Source organism: Rosa chinensis, chromosome 2 (assembly GCF_002994745.2).
Source record: "Rosa chinensis cultivar Old Blush chromosome 2, RchiOBHm-V2, whole genome shotgun sequence".
Lineage (NCBI taxonomy): Eukaryota > Viridiplantae > Streptophyta > Magnoliopsida > Rosales > Rosaceae > Rosa > Rosa chinensis.
The window spans coordinates 7,408,350-7,430,514 of record NC_037089.1 but is presented as its reverse complement, the minus strand read 5'-3'; the positions used below and the strand labels follow the sequence as shown (position 1 = coordinate 7,430,514).

Sequence of the window (22,165 nt, the reverse complement as noted above, 5' to 3'; positions counted from 1 at the left end):
TAACAATGTTGCTTGTCCATGTTCAAAATGTGGCAATATGGATTTCTTTCCTATCTCTGTTATCAAGACTCATTTGTATTATAATGGGGTTGATGAAACTTATAAGGTATGGAAGTGGCATGGGGAGAAAGAAGATACGTCTTTGGGTAGTAGTGAAGATTCAGCCTCAGGTTCAATTGAATTTGAATCTGTGGGTGGGAATGTTGGGGTAGATTGTACAATGGATGGGTCTGATGAGGAGGATGAGTTTTCATCAGAGTGCAATGATTTTAAGGAGTTTGTTGAGGATGCAAATAAGCCATTATACCCTGGCTGTGTACGATTCACAAAGTTGAGTGTGCTGGTGAAGTTGTATAATTTAAAAGCTAAACATGGAATGAGCGATGCAGCTTATTCTGATTGGCTGATTACTTTTGGTGAGCATCTTCAGGAAGGTAATGAAATTCCTACATCTGTTTACGAGGCCAAGAAGACTCTGGGGGCACTAGGGATGGATTATAGGAAGATACATGCATGTCCTAATGACTGCATTTTGTACAGAAAACAGTACACAGATAATGTCAATTGTCCTACATGTGGCGTCTCTAGGTGGAAAGTGGGAAAAAATTCCAAGGAGAGAGAGGGTGTACCCGCTAAGGTACTCTGGTATTTTCCACCGATTCCTAGGTTTAAGAGAATGTTTCAATCTACAAAAACATCTAGTAGTTTGACTTGGCATGCCACTGATAGACGAAAAGATGGGTTAATGCGTCACCCGGCTGATGCGTTGACCTGGAAATCAGTTGATGAGAAGTGGCCCGAGTTTGGTTTAGAGTCAAGAAACCTTAGGCTTGTGCTATCATCAGATGACTTTAATCCTCATAGTTCCCTAAGCAGCAAATACAGTTGTTGGCCAGTCATTCTTGTCAACTATAATCTTCCTCCTTGGCTTTGTATGAAAAGAAAATACATGATGTTAACGTTGTTGATTTCCGGGCCTAAACAACCTGGAAATGACATCGATGTCTATTTAGAACCATTAATCGAAGATTTGAAAGTTCTTTGGGAGGGAGTAAAGGGAGTTTATGATGCCTGCAGCAACGAGTATTTTACTCTTAAGGCTGCACTTTTTTGGACAATCAATGACTTCCCAGCCTATGGTAACTTGTCTGGGAGCATTGTTAAAGGGTATAATGCATGCCCAATATGTCTTGAAAAGACATTACCAAAGAGGTTGGTCCATGGAGGGAAGATGGCTTATATGAGGCATAGAAGGTGGAAAGCAAGAAACCATCCTTACCGAAAGCAACGGGCTGCTTTTGATAACCACCAAGAACTTGAGGCTGCTCCTGTTTCATTGAGTGGAGAAGAAGTTCTGAAAAGGATGGAAGAAGAAGTGTTAAGTTGGCCATTTGGGAAGAAACATCCTTCTCCTCCGTACAAAGGGGATGAGGATGAAAATAGACCTTGTTGGAAGAAGAAGTCCATCTTTTTTGAACTTAAATACTGAAAATTTCTTCCGGTTCGCCACTGCCTAGATGTGATGCATATTGAAAAAAATGTTTGTGATAGTCTTTTAGGCACATTGTTAAACATTCCAGGAAAAACAAAAGATGGCATGAAGGCCCGTTTAGATCTGGTTGAGATGGGCATTAGAACTGAACTTGCACCTAATCTTGATGGTCCGAAAAAAAATCGCTTGCCATTAGCGAGTTGGAATCTGACCTTAGATGAGAAGAAATTAGTCTGTGGTTGTTTTTGTTGTATGAAGGTCCCTCATAACTACTGTTCGAACATTCACAATCTGGTTTCAATGGATGATCTAAGGCTTAGTGGGATGAAGTCTCATGATTGTCATGTGTTAATGCAACAACTCCTTCCCGTTGCATTAAGGGCTGTATTAGACAAACTGGTTAGAGTTGCTGTTATCAGGTTATGTCTTTTCTTTACTGAGATTTGCAGCAAATCATTTGAGGTATCTAAGCTGCCCAAAATTCAAAGTGATATTGTTGAGACATTGTGCTTGCTTGAGAAGTATTTTCCTCCTTCATTCTTCGACATAATGGTACATTTGACGGTTCACCTAGTGAGAGAAGTTGAATTATGTGGACCAGTTTTCTATCGGTGGATGTATCCGTTTGAAAGATACATGAAGGTTTGGAAGGGTTATGTTCGCAATAGAAATCGTCCTGAGGGTTGTATAGCAGAGAATTACATTGCAGAAGAAGCTGTGGAGTTTTTAGCCGAACGCTTATTGTCCGACCAAACTATTGGAATTCCAAAACAGCGTTCTAAGGAGTGCAAGCCTACTTCTGGTGCTAAAGTGTCCTCTCTCTATGGTAGTGAGTTCAACCAAGCACATCTTTGTGTTCTACAAAACACCGAAGAGTTCAGAGCCTACTTTATGTAAGTCCAATTTTTTGTTTATCTTTTCTCTTCTCTATATTTAATATTAATCTCTTCATAAGATATATTTTACCCTGCAACTTTTTTTGGCTTTTTGTCTGCAGCGAGCATATGGAATATTTGAAGGCAGCTTTTCCGAGGTTCAAAAAGAATAAGAAGTGGCTTAAAGACAAACAAAACAATTCATTTGCAAATTGGGTGAAGATAAGGGTAAGGCATGGGATGTATGAAGTTCTATATCATCTTTTAGCTGCTTTCAATTAGTTAAATGATGCTTGTTTATGTAGGCCTGACTTAGTAATAATTTATCTTTACAGGTGGGGCAACAATTGGATGATCCTGAAAGCAACATATCTGAAACAGTTCGGTGGATTGCGGAAGGACCAAGCCATGAAGTAGCAAGATTCAACAGTTACAAGATCGACGGAGTTCAGTTTTACACAAAGTCACTTGACAATGTTCGAGTGTGTCAGAATAGTGGCGTCTACCTAGAGGCTGAAGCTATGGTTGTTACTAGTGCTAGGGACAGAAAACCTGTAAATGATGATATGAGCTTCTATGGGGTGATAGATGAAATTTGGGAGTTGGATTATGCTAAGTTTAGACTGCCCCTCTTTAAGTGTGATTGGGTTGAGAGTTCAAAGGGTGTCAAGGTCGACGACCTTGGTTTCACGTTAGTGAATTTGAAAAGGATAGGCCATCTAAATGACATATTTGCTTTGGCTACATCTGTCTATCAAATTTTTTATGTCCAAGATCCTGTGGATCCTAGGTGGTCAGTTGTTCTAAGAGTCCCACAAAGGGATTACAATGACTTGGCTCATGATGATGAGCTTGGAGACACTATAATTGATCATCAGCCCTTCACTGATAGAATGCCATCTATTGAGAGTGGAGAGGGAGAAATAGGTTACATTAGAGCAGAAAGTGAGACCATTTTGGTTAATGAATAATAGAACTGCTCATTGTAATGTTACTTGAAGAATGATTAAGTTTGTTAATGCATGTAATGAATTTCATATTACTGTGCCTTATATGGTTGTTTGTACATGTTTATGTTGAAGTTGGAATCTGACCTGGGTTATTTAGCTGATTTGATTTTTCTTCATTGTACTTATATTCATGACTAATCGGTATTCATTTGAATGTATTTGGATGATGATTGATTTGTTTTTATTTAAATGCTTAGTAGGTAAGCGTCCGTTTTGCCTAACTTTTGTACTAAAGTACCTATTTTGTTATATTTTGGCAGGAAACTTGTGGTGATTGAAGGGTAAGAGAGAACGAGAGCTTAACAAGCTACTGGAAAATTTTAATTGCAAAATAAGGTTAGTCAATTAAACTCTACAATTGATTCTATAAACTTGCTTAATTTAATGGGGTGATAAGATACCAAGTTGAATGATTAAACTTTGTGGCAGCATATAAAATGGATTCTATGTTGAAATGAAATTACTATTATATATATATATGTTGTGCAGAGTATAAGTACTATAGTTTCAACTTATTGGTTTTTTGCTTGGTATAGATAATGGTGCATTCAAAGGCTGTGTCATCACCAACAAAGAAGACTTCAAAATCACATAAAGTAAGGAAGTCGAAGTCTTCAAAGACCAAGGATAGGGAATCTGTTTCACAAAGAGATTCTGCTGCAAGTGTGAGTAAAAGAAAGAAGCGCGGGAAGAAGAAGAAGACGCAGGAGGAGGATGAGGGATGTACTGGAGGGCTGAAGCTGCTCAAGCGTCACCGCGTTACAATGTCAAGGATGACAACGGGCAGGATTCTAAAGAAGAAACTTATAGTCCAATTTGATAAGAATGGGGATCCAATAGGGAATAATGCAGATGCACTACAATCCTACATCGGCGTTTTGGCAAGAACCAATATCCCAATTTCAATAGCATCTTGGCCTAATGTATCGAAGACAAAAAAAACAGTCTATGGGAGAACGTTTTGGTAAGTGTTTATTAATTATTAGTGAGTTTTTAATGTTAGAGCATACTCTAATATTATTTATGCTACTGCAGCTTTCTTTGTTAATTCACATTCATGTTAGAGACATGTCCTAATATTATTTATGCAACTGAAGTTTCTTTTTATTAATACACAAACATGTTAGAAGCATGTTCTTATATTTTTGCTGCCATCAATGCTTGTTTTTATGCAGACATCATTTGTATTGGGACCTGAATGCAAGAAGATGGTTTTAAAATCTGCTGGAACGAAATGGAGAGAATTTAAGTCAAGACTGACAACATTGTATGTGTTGCCATATTTGGATGCTCCTGAATCTTTACAATTTCCCCCAGATGACTATAGGTTTATAACGGTTGATGACTGGAATGTTTTTGTAAAGGAAAGGACAAGCGAGTCATTTTTGGTACGTTTCTTGATCAAATGTTTAACTACATTTCAGAAAGACATAAGAATAAGATGTGTGCTTATTTATGTAAATGAAATGCAGAAAAAGCATGAGGAACAAAAGGCAAGGCGCCGTAAAAATGTGTATGATCACCATATGTCGCGTAAGGGATACGCGGGATTGAGAGAAGAGCTGGTTAGTACAAATGTCAGATATTTTTAGCTGTAAGGCTACATCATATATCATTTTAATGTAAATCTGATGGAGCTTTTTTGAGATATAGTCTAAAATCGAGCCGGAGAAGGAAATCGATAGAGCAACACTTTGGGTCAAAGCACGCCAAACCAAACAAGGAACTTTTAAACATGATGTGATTAAAGAAACTGCTGAAAAAATTGTATGTATCTCGTTTCATTTTGCTATTCTAGTTTGCTGTCATTATTGCATTTCTGATATTTAACCTGAAACCTTTATTGCATATGGTAGGAGACACTGAAACGCAAGGAACGTGACGGTGAGCTGACCGTAAATGGAAGTAACGATGTGCTGACATTAGCTTTGGGGACTCCGGAGCACACGGGAAGAGTTAGAGGCATAGGGGGTTATGTGTGTAACCCAAATGGATACTTCAACCTTCCAAAACGCAGAAAGGAGAGCGTTAATGAGTCAATGAGACAAAGTGTGAGGAAGATACTTGAAGAAGAGAAACAGAAATTGGAGGATGAGTTGAGGGAGAAGATATATGCTGAAGAGAGGGAAGAGATAGCGGCCGAGGAGAGGGAAAAGATAGGGGCTGAAGAGAGGGAAAAGATAGCAGCTGAAGAAAGGGAAAAGATAATGGCAACTGAAAGGGCAATCTTACTTTCTAGGATTGAACAATTGGAAGCAAGAGTTGATGTAAGGAGCCATGAGGCAGTTACCACTGTTGGAGTAGGAAAAGTTGTGGGCAATGACCACACATCTGGCCAAGCAAGTTGTTCACATGCAAAAGATTCATGTCTTAAGGCTCCTGACAAACAAGACAATGTTGTAGAAGATGGCGCAGTGAAAAATGTTTTGGATGCGATGGAGAAAGAGTTGCTGCAAAATCAGAGGAAGAAGACTTCAAAGGTCAAGGAGTCGAACATTGATTTTGAAGCAGCAATTGAAGAAGTTACCCATGAAGATAATGCCGGGAAGAATCAATTGCATATTAATAGGGTGATAAATGATAAAGAGGAAATAGAATCAGTGGATTTGACCTTGCTTGATCAAAGAACAAAGGTATATTTAGCTGCATAATTATTTACATATTGTTCTAGTTGCATCTGTGTGTGATTCAATTCTGGAATTCAATAATTTCTAGGCTGGGTTTTTATTATAGTTGATATGTTGAATTGGGTAGCTGCCCAAAATCTGTTGATTGACCACTCATGCTAAAAACAGATTGTTCTTATATTGTTGAACGAGTTTCTGCATATCAGTGTGCTCATCTTATTATGTATATTATTATTTACTCAATTGTTGGTATATATAGGTAAATCCTACTGAGAAGAAATGCAAGTTAGCATTGGGTTCAACTGACCATATTGTTGCTCTTGCTACGGTTATCACAAGCGATGGTCCATTAGAAGTTTGTCATGGGACTCCATTGGGAGATGAAAGATTACGTGTTTCTGTTTATGCTGCTTTGGAGGAAAAGGCTGTGATTCCATTTGTTGTGGAAGATGAGATAACAACAGTAAAGCAAGCTATGGGGAGCTGGGTAATGTGGCCAAAAAAACTGATCATATTTGATGAAAAGGTACATATATTTGTAAATGAACAGCGAGTTTTTATTTTGATATTGTGAGGATTTTCCTATTGGTAACTATCTTGTTTGTTCATTTAGAAAAAAACAAGTGGTAAAGCAAGTAGGAAGCAGAAAAGGAATCATTTTGCGGAAGATGTAGAAGAAGAGTTTGACTTGCAATCACTCGAATCAAGCTTGCCAGCCGCATTGCAGAAGTTATATGAGTGGGGAAAAGAAGGATTCAAAGATCGGAAAGCTGTTTGCTTTTATAAAGAAGAGCCCGTATTCGGTATTAATGCTAAGAGCTATCTACTTGGCTTGGATGTTAAAAGGCTTGCAAACATGGCGGAAGTAACAGGAACCATCATAGTGCTGTACATGAGGTAAATTTATTACGGTAACATGAAGTTTAGAACATTTTTTGGTTATTCGTTAGTATGTGATATATGTATGTTCCCTGTGCTTTAGGTACTTATATGATGTGCTAAAAAAGTCCAAAATGGTAGACATGGTTGGTTTCGTTGACCCAGCCTTGACTGGTGAGATAGGGTGTGGGAGTGCAACAACGAGGTCCCGAAGTATAAAAGATCGCCTCATAAGTGCTTCTCCAAACCAGATTTTCTTAGTGCCTTACAATGCATCGTATGTATATGCTTAAACCAAAGCTTTATTATTCATATATTTGCCGCTTTTACATGCACATGGTTATTTTCCTAAAATGATTTTAATGAACTGTAGTGCTCATTGGGTATTAACTGTGATCGATCCGGACAATGACACTGTCTATTTCATGGATCCGTTAAAAAAACGCCTTGGAGGTAACGGAGAATGGAAAGATATTGTTGACACGTAAGTTGCTCAAAACTTACTTGTTCACTGGAAGTTTGTTCAACTATGCTGGTCCTTTCTATTGTTGGTCAGCTTATACATTAATTGTTGGTCTTTTCTAATGTTGATCTGCTTATATATAGTGCCATATCAATGTTTAGAGCGGACCGCAACAAGAAAGGACTAGGTTTTCCTCAATGGAAGAACATGGCAGTATGTGTTTGATATATTCATTTACTTTTGAATAATACTTCAGTCAATAATGAGTAATATATGTATATGTTGTTAATTGATGGTGCACGTTGTGTATTTTTGAAGGGTATTCCATCACAGCCAAATGACAAACAGTGTGGCTATTTTGTGATGAGATATATGAGGGACATCATACATGATACAAACTTGGGTTTTGCAGAAAAGGTAACTGAAGCTTTTGATTTTGAAATAACAAAGTCTAAAGGTTGCTGTTAGTTTTCAAAGGAGTTCGTACTATAGTTTCAGTTTATCAAATGGCATGGCATGAGTTTAATTTGTGATTTTTAAACTATTACAGTGGGGTAGGAGAGCTAACCATGTTTATAGTCAAGTGGAAATTGATGAAGTCCGTAATGAGCTCGCAAATTATGTGTTGAAGAACATCCTGAAGTTGTAAAGTCTGCAGTTGCTCATGGCCTACGCCCTCTGATGTGAAATAGGCAAGAAATGTGTTTTTGTGGTCTGAAGTGATGATTTAAAGTACATTTCTTCACTTATTTTGCCATTGGAGTAGCATATATAGATGTGCTCCTTATTTTGCTATTGGAGTAGCATATACAGATGTGCTCCTTATTTTGCTATTGGAGTAGCATATACAGATACGCTCCTTATTTTGCATTGTGTAATCCATTTAGGTACAATCATGTGGGTTATAACAATATTAGATTGATCTATATATACATTAATCTAATTACTGTTCATTTGGTAATTACTGATTTTGGGACTGTCGTGTGAAAGCCTACATCTAGCTAATTTTCTATTATCTGAGTTCAAAACAGACAATGGATGCTTACAAGCAAAAAGAGTGGTGTGAGTAAAAGTCCGACAACGCGCACAAAAATAAACAACCGTCGTCTGAAAACAAAACAGACAATGGATGCTTACAAGCAAAAAGAGTGGTGTGAATGAAAGTCCCACAACGCGCACAAAAATAAACAACCGTCGTCTGAATTCAAAACAGACAATGGATGCTTACAAGCAAAAAGAGTGGTGTGAATGAAAGTCCCACAACGCGCACAAAAATAAACAACCGTCGTCTGAATTCAAAACAGATAACAGCTGCCTTGTAAAGAGCGTTGTGTGACTTAAACTCACACAACGGCCACAAAATAAAGCGACGTGTAATTTGCAATCACACAACAGCTGCTAAGGGTACCCGTTGTCTGAATAATAGTCACACAACAGCTAATGCTGTCGACAGGCTGCCCACATGCTGTCGACATGCTGCCGGCATGCTGCCGAGCCCTTCACACGATGGTTCCCTACAATCGATCTTCATCAGACGGCGCCTCGATAGACGACGCTTTACCGCCATATCAGACGACGGTTTTTAGCCGTCGTCTGATTCAATTTTTGTAGTAGTGTTTGCTTGTTGCAAAGAACCTTCACTTATATAAAAAGTTGAGTAGTATACAAACAAATGTTGTGGAAGCAATCACAAATGAAGCTTATAGCAAAACCAAATACAAAAAAAATGAACCTAAAGTACATAGGACATTCACAGCACATTCCACTTGAAATACATCTTGTTTCTTAAGAGACCAGCTTCACTTTGGATCTTCATGATAAATTTCTCTAATTCTGGATGCCTCTTGTGTCCCCATTGAAGTTGGAACTGGACAATATTGAATAAGACATTAATAAATAGATGGTCATAAGTCTAATAAGTTATCAACACATACATCCTGGAATGAAGATAAATTCATAGAATTTACAGAACCAACAAGTGGTATTGGTAAGTGTCAAAGCTTCTAAGTAGAGTTTATAAGAGTTTAAGGATACAACCACATGCCAAAAGGTTTTATTCGAAAGTATTGTACGCATGTTATGCCAAGTTTCACTCTAGCGCATCACTGAAAAGAGCAAGCACAGAGAAATGTGTTACCGTCAATAGCTCATCAGGATCAAATAGATGATGAGTGGTTTTCTGCAGAATATTAATAACATCGCCAACATGATAGGTTAGAAGCAACTCCTGTTCCTTCATCTGCAATTGCAAGTCATGATATCAGACAACCTTTTCATGTATTAATGTCTAATGACTAACAACCAAGAGCAAGTAAATCTACGCAACTAATACCAGCAAAAGAAAAAGGCCCCATTTCTTGTACCTTGATTGCCAAAGCCACATGAAACCATGAAAGTGTCAGCAACAGAAAAAACCCACAAATCATTTCACTATGTTTCAAAGTAAAAAAGATAGATAGAGTCAAAAGTATCTCTAACCTCTGAAGGCAAGCTCTTAGAAAAGAGGCAAAGAAACCACTCTATGGCAACAAGGGATACATCAAACTCCAGTGCTTCCAAACAGAGATGCCGGGATCGCTCAGTTTGCCGGCGACCCGCGAACCCGGTCGCACGACCCGAAACGCAGTATGATCACGAACCAGATCGGTGACTCCAGCGATCCCATATTTACTCAGCGGTCCCATCTTCTGCATCAGCTCTGGTGCGCTTGTTTCTAGACTTCGTCCGTTCCTAGACTTCTGCAACAGATTGGTTGGGCTGTTCATCTTCTTTTCTTTTTCTTATGACGACTATTCCAATAAGAAAAAAATGCTAATATCTAAAAGATTTTAAACCTAATTCTTTATAACTTCTAATATCTAATTTTACTTGTTTACCCTTTTAAATTTATGTGGTTTTCATAGTATATGTATAAGGGATATTTATGTAAAAAAGTTATGTTTCCAAATACGCAATTAAAATTATGTTTAGGAGTCCTGATTTTTATTTATAGTATGGTATCTATTTTTTTTTTATAATTATATTTATCATATGTAATTTATTTTTAATTAAAAATTTTAGCTAATATATATTAGCGTACCGCGTTCTATAGAGATTGGCGTACCGCGTACCCGTTCCGCAATGACCCGCGATCCAGGTAACACTGCTTCCAAATGCGCCGCTACCCTGCATTGTTCTTCAAATGTTTAGAATATATATAGAAGAAATATAAGTCATTTCAGGCTAAGTCCCTAAAATCAGAACAGCAACACACCAAAAAAAATATAGGGAAGGTACCTTGGACACATATTAGCAAGAAAATCCTTGAAAACTCTTTGTTCGACATGGCATCCTGATAAATTATTTGTATAACAGTCATTGACCAAGACATTTTCCAGGAGAACAGCTAGCATCTAAAATGCATCTTCCTCTGTTTTCATCACAAGCAGTAACAGTGCTGCAACATAATTTAAGCCCTGCACCAAGAAAGTTGAACCATTCAAGTTAAGTAAATACCAACGGCCAAAAGGAATCAATTTAGAAGCAAGTAAAGAAAGGAGAACCAATTTTGTTGCTTTATAACTATCTGGGAAAATACATCGAATAAGATATTCTCTAAAGACACTAAATGACAAATAGAGAATGGCCCCCAAGCATATTGTGGTTATACAAACTGTTCCGAAAGATCCTTCTAAAACATTTTAGCAAGACTTATACTTCAGTGGGTACGTAATATAGGACCTAATGAGATCAGGGTGCGGGTGTTGAGGAACAACATATGGTATTGATAGCAATAACCATTTGGGAAACTATTGCAACAGTTTTATTAAGTGGTTTTCCCTGATTAGTCTCTCCATTTGGCAATTCAGAGTTTCAAATGCAGGACATTTTCTTTAGTGGAGTGGTGCAGCAAAACATTTCTCATTAACAGAAAAAGAGGATTTGAAGGGAAAAAAAAAGGATAAGACAAAAGGAGGAGGGAGGATATCGATCAGTTAGATGTACTTTACTTGTGCTGATTAGAGGTGCCATAAGGAAGAAACGAACGAACTGACAGAACCTGAACAAAAAGCATTAGTCCAACACATTTCATACATATGAAAATGGTTGAACAGTACATTTTCTGAAACACAATCAGATTGGCAACAGTAGAATTGCTAAACATACTGCCATTTTTGGAGCCAGCTTCATGAAAGAGCAATGACAGAAGCAGCAAAATTACTTTTCAACAACATCAGAAACTTAAAGAATGGTTCCAATTATACATTGGAAAGGTGTAGGAGACTGACCTGACAATAACCCACATCCGAATCACGGAACGAATACACAACAAGAACGCGACGAAGAGCAGCATGTCCTTCTGGGGTGTCCAACCATGGGTGACCAGGGAAGGTACGGGGCAGGTCCTGCACATACACACAGTCAATGAACCTATCCAATTGCAATACAATCTCTACAGAAATGCTGACCATTACAGAAAAAAGTAATGGAGCATTTCACAATGGGATTTGCATGATCACACAACAAAATGCTACAGCCATGGACCACAAGATCAGCCACACAAGAAAACTCATATGATCGAAAATTAATCCCACTAAAGGAAGCTAAACCTAACAAGATCGATCACACATGAACAATTTCAAACCCAAAATGCACTTGATCGAAAAACAGTCAAGATCCAACATTGCAAATCACGCTTCAACATCTCCAGCATTGATTCCATGAGCAATCATTGCACATAAATCTCATCGCTCCATTATAACTTCGATTTAGTCACTTCTAAAGCAATTTTCGCTTGAAATTTACTTCTAATCATAAAATTGGGAGCAAACACACTCAATTTTGGTGAGAAGTCGGGAAAAAACTAAGAAAATCCATCTGGAATTTGAAAATTGGAATGAGTCTCCGTGAGGACGTGGACAATCTCGGCAGTGCTTCCTCCGTCGCTGGAGTGGTGAAATTCTTGAGCTCCTCGACACGACGCTGTTGAAGGCGGTCCCGCCAAAGAAAACGAGGAAGGAAGGCTGGGCGGTGGAGAAAGGGTTGCAAGTGGAGGATGAGGAATAGCGGCAATGGTTAGGGTTTTGGGAGCGGAGGAGATTTTAAGAGAGAGGGAGAGTCTCTGAGAGGGAAGTTCAATATTTGGCCAAAATTTTTGGCGCTTTTCACACAATCATGGCATACAAACGGAGGAAGCCTTATTAATTGCTAGTTTAATGCGCGCATACGACTCACGCTGTAAAATATAGGGTCTTTGACCCAAAGCACCAAAATTGGTCAAACTTATCCCACTTATCCCAGCAACATATTTTTATTCTCACTCACCCAAATTAAAGTGAAATGACAATTTTATCTTTAAGCTAATTAATGAATTACAACCTCTCTCTCTCTCTCTCTCTCTCTCTCTCTCTCTCATCGCCGTGGCTGAGTCTATCTCCGGCCGAGCTCCTCTTCAATCTCTGCAAGCAGACTGATCTGACTCTCTCTTAGTCAAACTCGCTCACCTACTGCAATTCTCGCCGGCGCAGGAGGCCCGGGCCATGTCCGCCATTCTCCTCCACAAGCAGCTCACCCGCGACGATTCCTGGCCTAGGCTCTCTCCGACGACGCAGTCTACCCGCGACGATTCTCTTGTCCAATCAACTCAGAAAGAGAGCGTTGGAATCAATCAGAAATGGCGCTGCTCAGATCCACCACCTTAGCTCCGTCGATCGAAGCCTCGCACACCGACTTCTCTTTCTCCACCTCCCCTTCCTTCAAGGTCTGTATTCCTCCATACTCGCTAAACGACGTCGGTTTATTCGAAAGCTTTGAAATTTGGTCATGAATCAGTCTATTTCGGAGTCTTAGATTCTGCAAAACAGAGCACCTGGAAATGGAGCTGTTTAATCAATTTCTTTGGTTTTGTTAGCCTAGATTTTTATATAATGTTTAAGGCTTCAAATTTTTCTGCTTCAGTTTCTGTAAGCTAGAATTGGTTTTACTTTTTACCGGGGAGCAGTTTTTTGGTTTATGTTTTAGTTGTGGAGTTGAGTTTTGATGGCTTTGTAAGGCATAGAAGGAAAGAAAGAAAAAAAAAAAAGAAATTTTTTTGAGGGGCAATAAAGGCATATTAGGGGTCAATAGACGTCTATTAGGGGGCAAATAGACGTTTTGAATTTATGTAATATTCTTTTTTTTTTCTTTAATCAAAGTTTTATTCATCTAAATTTAGAGAGATTAGTTCCCATTCCAGTAACTGAAAATTCTGTTAGGGGGCAATAGACGTCTATTGGAGACAATAAGTGTTTTGAATTGATATAATTTTCTCTTTTTTTTTACCTTAAATCAAAGTTTTATTTGTTCAATTTTATGGAGATACATGGCTGATAGTCGTCTATTGGGGGCAATAGATGTCTATTAGGTGCAAAAAAACTTTCCGGTGAGATTTTCAGCAAAATTCTGATGGGCGGTAGCCGGTGACAGGACTCCGGCGAACATTGACCGGAATCTGGAGAAAGTTGATCGTACTCCTGCAGCTGGTGACCGGGCTCCAGCGAAGTCTCCCATGGTTTCTCTCTCTCTCAAAGTAATAAAGGGGTAAGGGTAAAATGGTATTAAAAAAAATTAAACAAAAAAAAAATCTTAATGGGGTATTAGGGAAGACCTCCTTAGAGTGTTTTGGGTAAGAGAGAATTAAAAAAACTTAATGGGGTAAGTGGGAAAAAAATCTCTAAAAATGGGGTAAATAGACAAAAACCCTAAAATATATAATTAAAATGTATCATTCACGACGTGTTTTTATTATTCGTCGTAAATAATATTCTTTCACGGCGCGCACTCAATGCACGCCGTAAATTACGTGTCGTGAATGATCAGTTTTCCTATAGTGTTTTGGCCAATTTTTATTTTTATTTTTCCATTAAATCCCAAAGGCATAGAATTTTCGTTTATTCATGAGGAAAGCATACATTATCATTACAAGATTTTTATCTCTTAAAAGCGAGAAACAAAAGCAAGAAAATTAACCAACATATATATGTAGCAGCCATACAAGGCATGCAGAAACGAAGAATGAGTTTATGTAGAGATTGATAGAGGTGGATAATGTATACTCATGATCATTCAGTCGTCATGATGGTGAGGATGATAGTCCTCCAATTTTCCGACCCTAATAAAGCTTCACGAGTTTCCTATTTCCAATCTTCAAGCTTTTGAGTTCCATGTCCCGGCCGGAAAATTAAGTACGTGCTGTACCCAATTCTTCTCGGTGCATATCACCATGATCTTCACATAATTGATCGATCCATTCTGCTAGGTAGAAATCATGGTCGATATCTGTACTTTTTAGCTGGTCGGATATGAAAGGGTCATGATCATTTGTGTACATCTCAAGATCCATTAGAAAAGTAGCAGAATAATTCTTCGGTTCTTGATGCTGATCGGTAGTAATTTTAGATGGGCCGGCCTTATTTTTATCTTTGGTGTGTGTGCTACCCTCGGCTTCTTTTAAATTGTAGTTACTTGGTTCACCACGGGGATGATGAGCCTTACTTTGATTGCGTGCAGCTTTCTTCAACAGTCTTTTCCTCAAGTTACTATTCCAGTGGTTCTTTATCTCGTTATCTGTTCGTCCGGGCAACCTTCCGGCTATGAGGGACCACCTATTAATTCAATATATAACACCCCCATGAACTTAACATTTTTGACAAAGAGAAGAACTTAACATATCAATTTTAGTTAGTATTCCTACTCCTTTACTCATTGTTAGGGTTTCAGATCTTGAGGAAGAAGAAGAAGAAGAAAACAAAGAAATAGAGAAACAGATTTAGTATTTTACTTGAAAAACTCTATATAAAAACAGTGCCGACAATACTGATAGAACATTCTTACATTCCAACAAAAAATGGTTATATCCGTGAAAGGACAATTTTTAGGTTCACTCCTTTGGTAAATGAGTCTATTCACCATCTCTTGCAATTAACGCATAATAACTTTATAATTTTTTAATCCAACCATTCATGTTGTACAACATAATATAAAGATTAGCTCTGTAAAAAATCAATCAAATTGAAGACCATTTAGTTATTCATTTCTATGAAATACATGGACGATTCATTATAATAGTAGTAAGTGTTGCTAGAACCATCTATTTGTTTGATTCAATTAGATAATTAAACGATTTCCGATTCAATTGATTTTTTTTCAGAGATGATCTTTAAAGGCTAATTTAAGATATGAACAATTGGATTATAAATTTATTAAGTAAAAGTATGTCAATCAACAATGAGAGTGAATATGCTGGTTCACTCTAGAAGTGAATATGCTGGTTCAACCTAAGAATTGTCCTGTGTGGAGCGAACCCATAATGAATTGTACCTATCATCTTCATTGATGTATAAATGTAGACACACATGAGTGTATACCTGTTTCCAAGAAGCTTGTGTAATCTGATAATGAGGTCTTCTTCATCATCAGAAATGTTTCCTCTTACGATATCAGGCCTCAGATAATTCCGCCATCGCAGTCTGCAGCTCTTCTCACACCGATTTAACCCTACATGCAAATTGAGTTTCAAGTATATATTGCTAAAATTTTAACAGTGGTGAAAAGGAATTGAAAGAAAACCAAGAACGCAAAGAACTAAGCTGGTACACTGGCATTGCTTAGTTTCTCTGGGTAATTGTACAGAACTGGCTAAAAGCTTGAATAACATGATAGGGTCATAGGAGTTCTCCAACCTAGACTAACAGAGGCTCTAGATATCTACTAGCTGCTCCTATAGTTGACCACCACGTGTCCACTTTTGATTCATTTCTAATAGAGACTGAAAGAATTTGCTCCATCACTAGCAGGCTTTATTTTCTTCCCCAAATATATATACACTTTACATGTATGAACAGAAAAAAAAAAAAATCAAAGAATTTATGTTTGATATTATGTACCAGCTCCTTGAGGAATGTCTCTCCATTTGCATATTCCATGTGTTCTCATGTAGCGAATTAGGAGTTCATCTTCCTCAGCAGACCACGCTCCCTTGTTCACACTTTCTTTGTTACAGCATGGTTTTCTCACCATCTTTCTCTGGAACCGGAAGTCTGGATATATAGAGGGCTTTAGACCACTACTGCGGATCTGAGAAACTCGCCTGGAGAGATATGCAGTCACACAGACATGTGATGATGCATTATTGTGCAAGGCGGTTTTAATGCGCATTAACATGCGGCTCCCACTGGCAAACAATTGAAAGCTACAGCAATATGTGCTAGGTTGCTATTTATAGGACCATGTACGTATTTCAAAGAAATTTGATGTACAATAAAAAGGTCACTATGATTTTTATTTTGATATATTTTCGCAATGAGAATATCATTAAAGAAAAATGCTAAAAGTGTAAATATTCGGATCAAATAAAAAACAAGCAATGAGGATCGAATACGTGTTTCTAAGTAGCAACTAGCTAACTTTGAGAAATGGACATGCATGAACATCTCTTTCATATAAGTTAAAAGTTTTTGTTTCAATCCAATGTATTAAGGAAAGAGACCTTAGAAGTTCAATGTTATTAGGAAACTGGTGTAATTAGCTGATTGATTTGGTTGATTTGTATTACTCAGTCCCATATCACTTAGCTGTCAACCGTCCGATTGAAATCGGTCGGTGAGTGACCACACAATGCTGACCAGGGGAACATTTTCATTGTATTACTATAGATAGCTTTATAATTGTGGATCGTGCTATCATCCACCTTGTATATAAGTTGTACCAAAGCATATCAATATGATTAAGAAAATATCTTCACAATTCTATTTCTCTTGATGGTATCAGAGCAACGACTCTGAGACACAGGATGAAGCAAGAAATCACAAACACACATTTCAAACTCATACCCCATGGGAGGAGACGAAGTTCTGAAACCGGAAGACAAAAACAAGGGTTCAGCTTCACAGAAAGTTTCTGAACCATGGGAGAAATCAAATCACCCTCTATCTTTACCTCCACCATTTGTGTCGCAGCCATTGGTGGAAGACAACTACACAAATTGGGTCCAGTCCATGACTATGGCACTCACAATCAAAAACAAGAAAGGTCTTGTTGATGGCACTCTCAAGAGGCCGACACACAACCCTGAAGAACAACAGCAATGAGATCGATGCGACACACTTGTTAAGACCTGGCTACTGGGAGCTATGTCGAAGGAGATATTAGGAAGTGTGATTCATTGTAAAAATGCGAGAGGTATGTGGCTTGAATTGTAGGAAAGGTTTTCCCATACTAATACGGTTCAGTTATTTCATATAGAAAATGTTATATATGATTGTGAACAAGGCACCACCTCAGTCACCTCGTTCTTCACAAAGCTGAAAGAGTTGTGGGATGAGAAAGACTCGCTTTGTGGCTTTCTTGCCTGCACTTGCAATACTGCCACCGAAGTGAAGTGTTACATGGAGACACAGAAAACAATGAAATTCCTTATGGGTCTTAACGAAAGCTACGCTACTATCCGCAGTAACATAATCGGTCTGGATCCGCTTCCCACTGTGAACAAGGCCTATGCTATGGCCCTGAGGCATGAGAAACAAGCAGATCCAATAGCAAAGCAGTTGCACCAGCTGAGGCATCTGCATTCTCTGTTAAGAAGTTTGGTCGAGCTTCTAATCATGCTGATAGTGATGTGATATGCAAGAAGTGTGGTATGACAAACCATAGCACTAAAAATTGCAAGGCACATCTAAAGTGTACCTATTGCAGTGGGAAAGGCCACACTTATGAATACTGTCGAAGAAGGGAGAACTCCATGGAAGGCGGTCAAGGGCGTGCAAAAGTTAACCATGCAGCCTCATCAAATGAAGAAGTCAACAATTTCCCATTATCACAAAATGAGTGCCAACAGATGCTAGGTCTTCTGAACAAAATCAAGACTACAGCAGGAGCTCAAAGTGACAACAATCAATTGCTGGAAATGTTGAACACAAGCAAGCAGACTTAAGCCAATTTAGTTGGTAATCTTCCTAACTATGAAGAACTCTCAGGTAAAGTGTTTGCACTCTCAAGATGTGGTAAAGAAACAACATAGATTTTAGACAGTGGTGCTAGTGATCATATAGTCTGTGATTCTGCTTCCCTTACTTCTTCCAAACTCGTGCATAATCGTTTTGTGAAACTGCCTGATGGAACTTCATTACAAGTTTCTCATATTGGAACTGTAATATTTACCCCAGACTTTTTCCTTCACAATGTTCTTTGTGTCCCATTGTTTTATCTCAACCTAATTTCTATCAGCAAACTTGCCTTTGACTCATTTTATATCACTATCTTTCTCAAACAAGTTTGTTTTATACAGGACCTACGTATGATCGAGGAAGATGATTAGGACGGGAACTGAGAGTGAGGGACTTTACTGCCTCAATCTGCCAAGGAAAGTAACGTGCAATGTGGTGAGCACCAAAACACAAGATATGTGGCATCAAAGGCTAGGCCATTCATCCAACAAAAATTTTCGATTATTTCCCTTTCTTGCTAATAAATCTTGCGATGCAAGTAACTGTTCAGTCTGCCCTCTAGCTAAACAGACTAGGAAACCTTTTTCATTAAGTATTTCTTCTAGTGATTCTTGCTTCAACTTGATTCATGTTGACATTTGGGGGGTTATCACGTACCATCCATTTCTGGGGCATAATAGTTCTTAATTATTGTCGATGATTATTCATGATGCACTTGGATTTATCTCATGAAACACAAATCTGAAACACGAAATCTACTTGTTCACTTTGTTAACTTAGTCGAGAATCAATTTGGAAAAAGAGTGAAAGTAGTTAGGAGTGATAATGGTCCAGAATTCAAGTGCACACAGTTCTATTCTTCCAAGGGTATTGTGCATCAAACTAGTTGTATAAACACGCCACAACGAAATGGCATAGTTGAGCGCAAGCACATACACTTACTAAATGTAGCACGTGCTCTACTCTTTCAAGCCCACTTGCCTAAACAATTATGGGGGGATGCTATCTTAACTGCCACTTATCTCATAAACAGGACACCAACACCACTCCTTGAAGGGAAACCTCCATTTGAGAAAATCTTCCACAAAATTCCAACTTATTCTCATTTACGTGTTTTTGGGTGTCGTTGTTTCGTCTCTACTCATCCACTTCGACCTACCAAATTTGATCAACATTCCACCGAGTGCATTTTCCTTGGGTATCCTCATGGTAAGAAGGGATATAGGGTTTACAGCTTAAGGGACAAGAAAGTGATAGTATCTCGGGACATCACCTTCTTTGAAACAGAATTTCCTTACAAAAATTCCTCTGATATCTCCACACCTTCAATCTCCACTGATATTGCATCTCCTAATCATGTCTTTCCTTCTTTGACCACATCACTACGCCTTGACGATTTCTCTCCCACAAATCACGCAGATCCTCCCATATCTTCTACTCCAAGTCAATCACTTCCTATTCATGACTCAATCTCCACAAATTTCGTGGACCCTCCAACATCTTCTCTGCCCATATCTTCCGCTGACAACCTTCCATCCACTTCTCCAAACTTACCAAACATAGTTGCTTATCCTCCCTCACCATCTTCACCGTCACAAACTACATCTTCTTCATCACCATGGCCAACAGAACCACCACCACGACTGTCTGTCGTTCCACCAGAGTTCTCACTACATTGCAAGACTTTCATATTGAAGCAGCTCTCCCCTCACGTACCGTTTCATCCTCTTCCTCAAACGAAGTCATTCCTTCAGGTACAAATCATTCTCTTTCCCATGTTTTATCATATGACCGTCTTTCTCCTAACCATAGAGTCTTCATTGCCAAAATTACTATCGAAAGAGAACCCAACTCTTTTTCACAGGCTATTCTATCACCACGATGGCGAGAGGCCATGAACGCAGAAATACAGGCACTTTAGGCCAACAAAACATGGAGTTTGGTGCCACTTCCTACTCACAAGAAACCCATTGGCTGTAAATGGGTTTACAAGATCAAATACAATCCCGACGGTACTGTTGAGAGGTACAAGACACGCTTGGTGGCTAAAGGCTATAGCTAAGTTGAAGGTGTCGATTACCGAGAAACTTTTGCTCCGGTGGCCAAGCTCACCACCATCCGTGTCCTACTGAGTCTTGCATCTATTCAAGATTGGCATCTTCATCAATTAGATGTTAACAATGCATTCCTTAATGATGATCTTTTTGAAGATGTGTAGCACTTGCCTCCCGATTTCGGACGAAAGGGGGAGACTCGAGTGTGCAAGTTGCACAAATCATTGTACGGCTTAAAACAAGCGTCGAGGCAATGGTTTTTGAAGCTCTCCACGGCTTTCAAAGCTACAGGGTTCAAGCAATCATGGTTTGATTATTCATTATTCGTTCGAAACATGCAAGCAAAGTTCACTGCATTATTAGTTTATGTCGATGATGTTATATTGGCGGGAAATAGCTTGCATGACATTGAAGAAACTAAGCAGTTTCTATCGAATCAGTTTAAGCTGAAGGACATGGGGCAGCTGCGATATCTTCTCGGAATAGAGGTGGCAAGGTCCAAGCAAGGGATTGTTTTATGCCAAAGAAAGTATGCACTCGAAGTAGTGGAAAATGCAGGCTTTCTTGGTGCTAAGCCATCTCGGTTTCCAGTTGAACATAACTTGACATTGACGCAAGGAGATGGAGCTTTGTTGCAACATGCTTCTCAATATCGAAGATTGGTTGGCAGGCTCATATACTTGACAATCACAAGGCCAGACCTAGTCTATGTTGTACACATTCTGAGCCAGTTTATGGATAAACCAAGACAACCTCACTTGGATGTAGCATACAAGGTTTTGAGATATATAAAGCAGACACCGGGACAAGGAATTCTCTTGCCTTCTACAGGATCATTGGAACTTAAAGCATTTTGTGATGCGGATTGGGCACGATGTAAAGACACAAGGAGGTCTACAACTGGTTATTGCATTTTTCTTGGTAATGCGCCCATATCTTGGAAGACAAAGAAACAAGGAATTGTGTCACGTTCAAGTGCGGAGGCAGAGTACAGGTCCATGGCCACGACATGCTGTGAGATAACGTGGCTGCGAAGCCTATTGAAGGATTTGAATGTTGGACTTACACATGCATTCAAACTATTTTGCGATAATCAAGTTGCAATCCACATAGCATCCAACCCTGTGTTTCATGAACGCACAAAACACATAGAGATAGACTGCCATGTGGTGCGTGAGAAGGTACAGAGAGGACTAGTCAAGACTGTACATGTTCGAACAAAGGAACAACCAGCAGACTTGTTCACCAAGCCTTTGAGTTCGAAACAATTCACTACACTGTTGGACAAGTTGGGTGTAATCAATATACACTCCAACTTGAGGGGGCCGGGAGTATTAAGGAAAGAGACTGTGTGTGATTAGAAGTTCTATGTTATTAGGAAATTGGTGTAATTAGCTGATTGATTTGGTTGATTTGTATTACTATAGATAGCCCTATATTTGTGGATCGTGCTATCATCCATCCTGTATATAAGTTGTACCAAAGCATATCAATATGATCAAGAAAATATCTTCACAATTCTGTTTCTCTTGACATTGTGATCTAATTTGCTAAGTACAGTATATCGACCAAAATGAGAACACTTGAGGCCTAATTTTAGGTAAACGGAAAGAACAGAATCACTCTGGACCACAGAATCTCTCTGGACCACTACCTAGCTAATAGCCTAATAGATCATCGAGGCTAGAAGAAGATTGGAGATAACAGTCATTATGCATGGAAGGAAATGGAATGGACAAATTTGAAATTAAAAGGCACCCACCAACGGAGCATTATTGATGCAAGCTGACTTCATGATCCATAT

General features: G+C 38.7%; 5 protein-coding genes and 2 long non-coding RNA genes across 9 annotated transcripts; 5 read left to right on the top strand and 2 right to left on the bottom strand.

Moving 5' to 3' along the window:
• Positions 1-37: 37 nt before the first annotated feature.
• LOC121051161 lies at positions 38-1,489 on the top strand. The gene has a single exon (XM_040513214.1). The coding sequence runs from the start codon at positions 38-40 to the stop codon at positions 1,487-1,489; it is 1,452 nt and encodes a 483-aa protein (XP_040369148.1).
• Positions 1,490-6,479: 4,990 nt separating this feature from the next.
• Positions 6,480-7,371, top strand: LOC112183578. The gene is made up of 4 exons (XM_024321953.2): positions 6,480-6,530; positions 6,618-6,901; positions 6,987-7,160; positions 7,257-7,371. The coding sequence occupies exons 1-4, from the start codon at positions 6,480-6,482 to the stop codon at positions 7,369-7,371; spliced, it is 624 nt and encodes a 207-aa protein (XP_024177721.2).
• A 151-nt stretch (positions 7,372-7,522) lies between these two features.
• LOC121051686 lies at positions 7,523-8,009 on the top strand. Its single transcript, XR_005806482.1, has 3 exons — positions 7,523-7,559; positions 7,665-7,763; positions 7,897-8,009. It is a non-coding gene; the product is annotated as an uncharacterized LOC121051686 (long non-coding RNA).
• A 1,014-nt stretch (positions 8,010-9,023) lies between these two features.
• LOC112185428 lies at positions 9,024-12,003 on the bottom strand. Of its 2 annotated transcripts, XR_002930270.2 has the most exons (6): positions 11,615-12,003; positions 10,623-10,801; positions 10,426-10,511; positions 9,679-10,084; positions 9,484-9,585; positions 9,024-9,213 (listed from the first exon to the last, which is right to left on the bottom strand). It is a non-coding gene; the product is annotated as an uncharacterized LOC112185428 (long non-coding RNA). The 2 variants fall into 2 exon arrangements; XR_005805233.1 differs by lacking the exon at positions 9,484-9,585 and having other exon boundaries at positions 9,031-9,213; positions 9,825-10,084; positions 11,615-11,975.
• Positions 12,004-14,240: 2,237 nt separating this feature from the next.
• On the bottom strand, positions 14,241-16,535 carry LOC112185427 (transcription factor MYB8). Its single transcript, XM_024323680.2, has 3 exons — positions 16,250-16,535; positions 15,731-15,860; positions 14,241-14,968 (listed from the first exon to the last, which is right to left on the bottom strand). The coding sequence occupies exons 1-3, from the start codon at positions 16,524-16,526 to the stop codon at positions 14,545-14,547; spliced, it is 831 nt and encodes a 276-aa protein (XP_024179448.2). The 5' UTR covers positions 16,527-16,535; the 3' UTR covers positions 14,241-14,544.
• Positions 16,536-17,494: 959 nt separating this feature from the next.
• LOC112183577 lies at positions 17,495-17,983 on the top strand. Its single transcript, XM_024321952.1, has 2 exons — positions 17,495-17,543; positions 17,634-17,983. The coding sequence occupies exons 1-2, from the start codon at positions 17,495-17,497 to the stop codon at positions 17,981-17,983; spliced, it is 399 nt and encodes a 132-aa protein (XP_024177720.1).
• A 1,892-nt stretch (positions 17,984-19,875) lies between these two features.
• Positions 19,876-21,847, top strand: LOC112183576 (uncharacterized mitochondrial protein AtMg00810-like). Of its 2 annotated transcripts, none has more exons than XM_024321951.2 (2): positions 19,876-20,061; positions 20,172-21,847. In XM_024321951.2, exon 2 carries the CDS (start codon positions 20,697-20,699, stop codon positions 21,720-21,722), a length of 1,026 nt encoding a protein of 341 aa, XP_024177719.1. In that variant the 5' UTR covers positions 19,876-20,061; positions 20,172-20,696; the 3' UTR covers positions 21,723-21,847. The 2 variants fall into 2 exon arrangements, with proteins under 2 accessions (XP_024177719.1, XP_040371694.1); XM_040515760.1 differs by having other exon boundaries at positions 20,150-21,847.
• The last annotated feature ends 318 nt before the right edge of the window (positions 21,848-22,165 follow it).